The following is a 9,844-nucleotide window of genomic DNA, read 5'->3' as shown; positions in this document are numbered from 1 at the left end:
ATACATATTTATAAACATCTATACACTTTTTGCATTTTTATATCTATAAATTTTTTAATCTTGTAAGTTCTATATAATCGCAGTTTACTTACTACATTCTGATATCGCTTTCACTGGATTCTTAAGGGCTAATAGATCCTTAACTGATGAGCGTGAATTTAGAGGCCAAATATTTGAAGGAGCAGGAGTGCAAGCTGTAGAATCATTATCTGGTGCTGGTGTACTAAATGCTGAAATATTAAGTACTGATGTCAGAGATATTAATGTATGATAGAATAATGCTGATATGTAAGGTGTTTGAGTAATAGATTATGAACTAGAAGATTCTGTACTAAATCTTGTATTGAATTTAATAGAATTAAAAAAGAGATTGCTATTACTAAATTAAATAAGTTATTGAAATTATTATTACAAATAATAACTGTATTGGATAGAATTTAAGTTCAACAATATAAAAATTTTAAAGAACGCAAATAATAGAATCAGAAAATTAAAAAATTTTCTTTATAACAATATCGATATGATTATCAAATAAATATCCATTCAGGAATATGTACGAACACAGAAACATGACTGGACAACATTCAGGAACATGACTGGTAGATTCTGTTATATTCGCAAAAATTCACAAGTTGGACAATACATTTTAATTTGTTTTTTTTAATTTATTTTTTCGAATCTTTATCTTAATTAATCATTATCTTAACGAATCATTATCTTAATAGGTACAACTTTGCTTCCGCCGTTTTCCTATAGATGGCTTTAGCGGTAAGTGGTGGTCGAAATAAATAGATCATAGACGTCATACAATAAACTTGGGCATCTGTCAACATAACCCCATAGAAACATTAGTCGATTTGTGTCTGCATCATAAAGTTATTCTCGATTGAAAATGTCAGTTTACGAGCCAAATTCTCGTCATTTGCGGGAGGTTTTAATTTTTTGCTTCAATATGAAGAAATTTGCGGCTGAAGCTCATCGAATGCTCTCAAATACTTATAGTGAGGCCGCTATTAATGAAAGAACGTGTCGTGAGTGGTTTCAATGCTTCAAGAACGGTGATTTTGACGTCCAAGGTCATGCTCTGTATTTGGTGGGACCAGCTCGGCGTAGTGTATTATGAACTGTTAAAACCGACTGAAACAATCACAGGCGATCGATATCGAACGCAATTGATGCGTTTGAGCCGAGCATTGAAAGACAAACGGCCGCAATACAACGAGAGACACAAAGTGATTTTGCAGCATGACAATGCTCGACCCCATGTTGCGAAAGTGATCAAGACATACTTGGAAACATTGAAATGGGAAGTCCTACCCCACCCGCCGTATTCTCCAGACGTTGCTCCCTCTGACTATCACTTGTTTCGATCAATGGCACACGGCCTGGCTGACCAGCACTTCCGGTCTTATGAAAAAGTAAAAAATTGGATCGATTCGTGGATAGCCTCAAAAGATGACCAGTTTTTTCGACGCGGGATTCGTACGCTACCCGAAAGATGGGAGAAAGTAGTGGCCAGCGATGGATTGCAATACTTTGAATCATAAATGTATAACCAGTTTTTTACAATAAAGCCTCGAATTTTGGAAAAAAACGGCGGAAGCAAATTTGTACACCTAATAATTAAATAATATGAAAATGCTTAAAAATGTGACTATAAAATCTTGAATTTAAGATTTTTTTTAATATTAAATAAAATGTAGTTAATAAGTTACGTAAATACTATATAATCTCACCTTTTTTCTCTTCATATCAATTTGCATTATCATTTAGACTCTTGCGGTCAATATTTTTGGATTAATATAATAACGTTCACAACTGTGCAAACACAAACCATTATACCAATAATGCAATAACAACACTAATAACAAAAATAATTCACAGGATCGTTTCGGGCGATAAGTCAAACTTGAAATGATATATTATTAATAATAATTCTAAATTTTTTTTATCAGTGGATCGGGTGAAAGTCATGTTAGTGACTAGGAAGATTGCAATCAAGCCGAAATAAAAATCCATCGCGCAGAAGGATGCATGAGTAGATATCAAATATTCGATGTTAAATTTGACACCAGAAATGGCTATGCGCTTCTCTTCCACTTTTCCCTCCTAATTTTATAAAGAATGAAAAATAACGATAAGTAAAAAAATAACGATAAGTAAAAAAAGCAAAAAAAGATGAAGATTAGAACACAGAGTGTGTGTAGAAGATTAGGGTGGGGAGTGTCCTATATAGTACTCGAGTCATCATTCAATCGAGTAAATAGACATTATAATTTTTACAATAAATTTGATAAAACAAGTAATAATCGTTAACATTAAAAATTAAATTATAACATTATCTCAACAGAGTTTTCTAAGGCTATTAAAATATAAGATAAATGTTTAGAGTACACGGAAAAAAACACAGCTAAAAACTTCACTAATTCAGCAAATCTAGCGATTTGTTAAACCATCAAATCTTTTTAGCTATCGATGTTGAATTCGCGCAGCAAATTATAGATTTGCTGTATCACCCAATTAATTTTTTTTCCATGTACGTTTAACGTGTAGTAACTTTACAAGTATAAAATATAATTAAGTACATATAATATATTTTGAATATGGATATTTCAATATTTATCTATAAAATTGGCACGATTACATGAATTAATAATCATTAAATCAATGAATATTATTAGAAATTTAATTTTAATATTATTATAATATTTTGAAAAATTATTAATCGCGATATAATCATAAATTTTAAACATTCAAAAAAACTGAAACTTGTTTTTTTTATAATTCTAGATCTTATCCTTGCCCTTGTCATTTTTGTAAAATAAAAAAGAAAATAAAGGAAGGATAAATATAAAAATTGAGAAACTCCAATTCTCTGACAATTAATCGAAACAAACTAATTAATAGTATAAATATATAGTATAATAGTAATAATAGTATAAAAATTAACAAGATAAAAAGATGTGAAGGGAAAAAAACAAATATCAAATGTATTATTCATAATATGCAGGGATATAAGTAATATACTTGTAATACTTACAAAAAAATGAATGAATAAATGAATGTATCTACATATATATGAATAGCGTGTTGCGCGAAGAAATAAAAATCGAAAAGAAACAGAAGTTATTTAATAAATTAATCAAAGTTTAATCAACAATAATTAAATAATAATTATTATTATGTAGATTATATAAACATATACATAAAATAAAAAAATTTAGTATTTAATAATTTTGTGATAAACAAAAAATGTAATGCATAACACTTAAAAATTTTTATTTTATATTAATATATTTACATATTCACATATGTCAATATATTTTACGTATTTACTTAATGCTCATATGATGTTGTAAAAATACTTCGGCTTGATGGATTCCTGTCTCGTAAGCTCCATGTGTCGTCGAATAAAATTCGTCGTGCGTAGCTTCGCCGGCAAACAATATGACTGGTAGATTCTGTTATATTCGCAAAAATTCACAAGTTGGATAATACATTTTAATTTTTTTTTTAATTTATTTTTTTCGAATCTTTATATTGTCTTAATTAAATAATATGAAAATGCTTAAAAATGTGATTATAAAATCTTCAATTTAAGATTTTTTTTTTAAATATTAAATAAAATGTATAATAGTTAATAAGTTAAATATGATATAATTTCACCTTTTTCCTCTTCATATCAATATGCATTGTCGTCCAGACTGGTTCGGTCAATATCTTTGGGGAAACATCATCCTCCTCACAACTTTTCGTAATGTGACTGTAACCGCCTCTCACGTATCTATTCTCGTTCCACTTAGTTCGAACGCATCTTCTGATTGGCGGGATATCGCGATACCGTACGTATCGCGTCAACAGACTCATACAATCTTCCGCAATTATTTCCTCTGACAATTCTTCAATGATACACGCCCCTTGCCCGCCGACCCACACTATAAGAGTGGCTGCATGAATCGGCAGAACATCGAATCCTGTGACATACTTGGTCCATTCCGGCAAAGATGAGTGATCGGCATCCCTGCGCCAAAGCAATTGAAAACCGTTCACACCTCTTTGCCACCAGGGTTCACCAAAGTCCAGAAAAATCTTATTAATCGTTCCGAAACCAAGATCCTCAATAGCAATGCTTAGACGATTTGGTAATAGCGGTTGGAACATGTTCTGATGGTTACTCTTCAAATAGCCAAGCGAACAAGTAACTATGACCGCATCAGCGAGAATTTCAGTGCCATCGAAAGTTTTCACGATAACTGGAGAATCATTTGGAGAGTCAATGAAGTTCCGCCAGTGAATAATCTCCACAGGAGTGGATAAACGTATTTTTCGTTTATCCAGATTGTCAACGATAAGATTTGTTAAAGAACTGTAGCCGGATTTGAAGAGCAAATGTTCCGGTCCGCCAACGTACTGTAGAAATTATTGTTTTTACAGTGCTTATTTTTGAAACTATGATTAAAATTGGATTTACCTTGAACTTTCCCCAAAGAACTGCTGACAAATCGTCTAACGAGTGGCAGCAATTATCCACCAGGAGAAACCGCACGTTCCAATCAAAGATTTCCTCCTTCATCTTCCTTTCCACTAGAGGATCATTTCGCTCATGTAAATAATCCTTAAACCTATTTCTCATGACAGAACCGATATTCTCCTTCTTTTTCAAAGGCTTTTGAGATTCGCAGATATCATCCAAGACAGTTCGTACGAAATCATCGACTTCACGAACCAAGCTGTCGCTCATTATCATTCCGTCATCGCGTAAGAAAATTCCGTCACCGTCCGTTCCTTGAATTGTCGATAATAAATCATTGTTAAGACAGTATTGAGCAAGCCTGCTTTTATCACCATGCAGGAATTGTGCCCCGCAATCTATCCAGCCATTATCCCATGGAATAGAATGAATTCTTCCTCCAACTGTGTCTTGAGCTGTGGAATAGCATAAGATAATCCAAAGAATTATATTTTTATTTTTTTATTCTAATAATAGTTATATTCATAACTATTTTTTTATTTCTTATTATAAATTTTTCTATTATTATTTATTTATATTATTAGACTGTATGTTAAATATCAGTCAAACTGATCAAATTAAATAAAAAATTAATTAAATTCTTAAGAGATATCACATATATGCACACATATACCTTCGAGAAGAAGATAATCCATAAATCCTGCATCTTCCAGAGTTTTTGCCGCCGCCAATCCTGCAATTCCCGCCCCTACTATTACAACTCTCGTCTTTTCTATTTTTCTTGCACTCGTATCAATCTTTATCCGCAATGCTTCGTCGAAGTCGTCAATCAGTTGATCTAAGTGATTGTACGTTCTACGTCATCCGAAGAAATTAGTCTAATATACATATTATCTCACATAAACATACACATAAACACACATATATATGTTTGCTATCTTTTTATAAATTTATTCTAAGTCATAAATATATTCTATTCTAAATATATAAAAACTATATATATAAATAAACTATATATAAATAAACTTCAGGATTTATTTGGAAAGACTTTCGATGCAATAATGGTCTACAACAGAAAACACGAATAACAACTATAAATAATGAACACAATAAATAAGTAATAACAAATATAAATATTATTCCTCTCACTGTAAACGTCATAGCATATATTTCATGTTTATATGTTTCTTTAAACTTTACATTAATTTATAGTGTTAAAATTTATATTATTGTAATATAATGTATTTCTGTACAAATGTTTACATCTTATAAACAAATAGTCATTATGCCTTAAATATATTTGTCTATAGCAAATATTGAAAATTACAAAATATATATATATTTCTGGTTTTCCAATCCATTCATTATGAAGGTGTAGTTGTAGAAGATGTAGTTAGAGATGAGAGTTTAATTGCCTAAGAAAAAGCATGCAATCAAATATAAATATAATTGCAAAACTATTTGTGCAAGTTGAAGCCAATATGTTTAAAACACTAAATAAGCATAAGAACTTTTACTCTATTTATTTCTATTAAGTATATGTAAAATAAAAAATAAATGCAAAAAGTTTTCATATAGAACATATTTTTAAAAATTCTTATTTTTAAAAAGTATAAACAATTAACAAAGAATAAAATAAATTGCATACTTCCTAAAATTACTTTAAAATTACTTTACTGAAAAGATGTATAATAATAAAAATATATTATTTTAAAAATAAACGAAAATAAAAAATTGTATTATTTGGATGCAAATGTGTTTGTATACAATCGAAAAACTTAATTTTTAAGACCATAAACACGCGAAGCTCGTTTATACATAGGAAGAACTACTTATACGTACTTATTGCATGAAACTGAACTATAATTAATGTTTATTTTTTACAAATAAAGATTTTTATAAAAATTTCTTCTATATAACTTTTTATAATACTTTTTGCATTCATTGTATACGTCTCTCAATTGTTGATATAACATACAACTGATATAAGTTGCACATAGTAATATAATGCAACACAAAACGTAATCGTGCAACTGCAAAAATAAGCGGCAAGACATATATTATATATAATTGCATAAAGAAACACATCTTTAAAACTAAAGTTTACTTAACAAATTACTCCCTTTTTTCATTCAATTTTATTAAACTGGAAAAAATTCATAATTTCAAAATTCATAATTTCAAAAATATAACAATTTCAATAAAAAACTGGTAAAAAATATTTGACAATCATGTTTAAAAAGATTTTTTTGCAATTTTTAAAAATATTTTTGATTAAGTAAAATAATAAAAAAGCATTTTAAGCATTATTGTGATATTATAATATCGCACTTATTACGCTTTTGATATCAAGTTTTTAAAGGAATTTTAACTGATATTATCTTACCTTTTAAAATCAATTAGTCTATCCGCTTCACGGAAACCACTTTCCACGGCACCGTGCACAGTAGAATAATAATGATCATGCGTAGCTTCTCCAGCGAAAAGGATTACCTAATCACGCGATGCATTTTACTAATATTAATAATCTTTCATATACAATACGATTCAATTTGTATGAGATAAAAATACATAATAAATTAAAGCTAAAAATCAAAGAACACATCTTGGATATTATTATCAAAATAAACAACTATTTGGAAAATAAAGAGACTAACTATAATATTTCATAGTCATACAATAACTTGCATAACATTTAAAAATATGTTATATTTTTATTTTAGGATTACATACAGGTTTAATTCCAGTCATAATTGGCTCTGCTAAATCTCTCGGTGTTACATTCAGATGCTCGGAAAGCATGCTTAGAAAACTATATGAGCCCCGAAAATGTTCATTAGTATACCATTTAGATCTAAAAATAAAAAAAATAATTTAAACGGATCTTATTATTTTTCTATTAATTAAGTTCCAATGGGACATTACCTTAATATTCTCGTTGGCTTCACAATATTATAACGTTTCTCAAATGATTTTTTTAACAATAAATATAATCCATTGAATACGTCAGTATCCAATAAGGTTTCCATGTGTCTCGCATTTTTTCCAACTATCCAAGCACATAAAAGATTCGGCTGATGAGCCACGATAAAAAAGGAAAACACATCACACAACCACTCGCAATTCTAAAATAAATATTTAACAAAATTAATAAAAGATCAATAAAAACGAAAAAATTATCGAAATTATAATAACTTTAACAATATAAAGTATTATTGTTCGCTTTAATCTCTAAGTTTAAAATTATACATTCGAATATCTGCTTACTTGACCATGAGTTTGCAAGAATTCTTTTTTATCTTTTTCCGGCCAGATAAAATTAAAACTGACTTTATCCTCCGGCCACCATCTGTGCGGAAATTCGAGAAAAATCTTGTTCGCTGTGCCAATATTTAATCCCTGTGGAATGGTGGAATATTAATTAATTTTTATTAATCATATATAATATCATTTTATTTACAGCAGCATAATATTAATGCCAATATTCGATTTATATTGTTAATAAAACCTCTATCGCGCGTTGTTTCTTCTGCGACAAAGGTGGCACGAACATCGAGGAATGTTTTTCCTTTAAAACACCTAGAGACCCAGTGAATATAACATGCGATGCGGAATACTCGCATCCGTCTTTGGTAATAATCATTGCATTCTCGCCTGAGCTATAATTGATAGTTGCCACAACTTTTCCGAACTCTATCTTTTCCATTACTGGCAAACATTCCTCTGAATTTGGAATATTTTGCTGATAAAATTATTCATACATTTGATTAGAAAAAATAATAGATAAGGTATTAATTATATTATTTTATTAAAATATATTACATATATAAATATTTGATCAAACAAAAATTATATATATATATATATATATAATGTATTGTTTTACTAAAATGTATTATATATAAATGTATTATATATAAAAACATTTATTTATTTATTAAAAATTTATTGTACACTCCAACATTAATTTAATTTTGAAATAGCAATTACGGACTATTTCTTTTTGATGCAATATATGTATTTTAAATTTTATTTCCAATTTCAGCGTTATATAAAATGGAAAATTATTGAAAACATTTCCATATATTTCAATTTCCAGTCCAGTAGTATTAATTTCTTACCAATAACAGGTCAAAAATTGTTTTATAACCGTAGTTTTTCCAATCCAACACAAGATCACCCTCGCATTCTCGATATTCTGTCAAACGTTTCGCGGAAATATCGAACCATGTGTCGCTACATTGTATAGAATTTTCCATTTTTTCTATCCAAGATAAATATTCAGCAACTCGAGCACGATTTGTGAAAGGATTTGTATCAAAAGCTTTATAATATCTACAACGTTAATGTGATAATTAAATTTATTAATCATAATGTATTATCATAATATCAATCCAACATTCCATTTATATATCTATCTATATACAGCATTTTATTTTAAATATTAAATAAATGCAAAATAATTGAATAAATTATAATTTTTTTATCTTGTTTTTTTATCTATCTTTCTTTTTCAGTTGTTGCAATATTTTCGTAAACATACGCTATTAAGTGTATATTAATTATTAACTTTATTAAAAAAGGAGCACAGCCAAAATGCTAGTTATTCGTTGTGATGTCATATATTTAAAATTATCATTACAAATTAAAATTCATAAACGTTTCGGCCGATATTTGGTCTTCCTCAGTACGTTCTACTGTACAATAATATTGTACAAAATTATTTCAAATCGATTAAAAATGATAAGAAATTAAATCTAAGTTTAAGTCATTATAGTGTGCGATAATCAGTTAATATATAATATTGAGTATGAAACAGAATAAATGTTCTTGTGTTCAAAAATGGTTGATTTTTGTTGATTTTACAATGTTGATCTGTTAATTGTAAATCCTCTAGTACAAAATTTCCAAGTTCTAATTTGAATTTACATAATTAAATTGTTATAAAGAATTGTTTTAACGTGTGATTATAATGATAGTATTAACAATTACTTAACATATCTGTACTAGTATGAAATAGGAATTACAATTATCCATTGACAATTTTCCACTCTTTATAATTTAATTTATAATTTAAGAATGGAAAAAGGATTTTCTTGTATGTTACTTGTTAACAGAATTTTTGTGATTATCTGTGTTTTGCCTTTCTGCATTTATATTTGCTAGAAAAATTGAGAAGGTGAATTTAGAGGAGTAAAAAAGAGGCTGTGAATAGAGAATTATTCATTTAATAGGGGCAAATTTAATTCCGATAATCGATCGATTATCGAATAATCTCCTGCTCATAGTCTTCTTTCCCTTTTCTAAATTTCCTTTCTCAATTTTTCTAGTAAATATAAATAGTGGATATTAAAATATAAAAATATAAATATA

The 9,844-nt window shown here is 28.5% G+C and overlaps 1 protein-coding gene across 1 annotated transcript in view; it reads right to left on the bottom strand.

Annotated features, from left to right (window-relative positions):
* Positions 1-175: 175 nt before the first annotated feature.
* Positions 176-9,844, bottom strand: part of LOC108691816 — a 13,546-nt gene continuing 3,877 nt past the window's right edge. The window contains exons 3-13 of the mRNA XM_018199730.1: positions 8,593-8,806; positions 7,980-8,213; positions 7,739-7,870; positions 7,397-7,596; positions 7,205-7,325; positions 6,858-6,964; positions 5,145-5,326; positions 4,472-4,926; positions 3,667-4,410; positions 3,337-3,461; positions 176-230 (exon numbers count right to left, since the gene is read on the bottom strand). Coding sequence (XP_018055219.1) covers positions 224-230; positions 3,337-3,461; positions 3,667-4,410; positions 4,472-4,926; positions 5,145-5,326; positions 6,858-6,964; positions 7,205-7,325; positions 7,397-7,596; positions 7,739-7,870; positions 7,980-8,213; positions 8,593-8,806 — 2,521 coding nt within the window. The 3' untranslated portion in view covers positions 176-223. The remainder of the gene's footprint in view (positions 231-3,336; positions 3,462-3,666; positions 4,411-4,471; positions 4,927-5,144; positions 5,327-6,857; positions 6,965-7,204; positions 7,326-7,396; positions 7,597-7,738; positions 7,871-7,979; positions 8,214-8,592; positions 8,807-9,844) is intronic.

This window comes from Atta colombica, unplaced genomic scaffold, assembly GCF_001594045.1.
Source record: "Atta colombica isolate Treedump-2 unplaced genomic scaffold, Acol1.0 scaffold52, whole genome shotgun sequence".
Classification (NCBI taxonomy): Eukaryota; Metazoa; Arthropoda; class Insecta; order Hymenoptera; family Formicidae; genus Atta; species Atta colombica.
The sequence above is the reverse complement of the archived record's forward strand: the minus strand, read 5'-3'. Positions and strand labels throughout refer to the sequence as shown.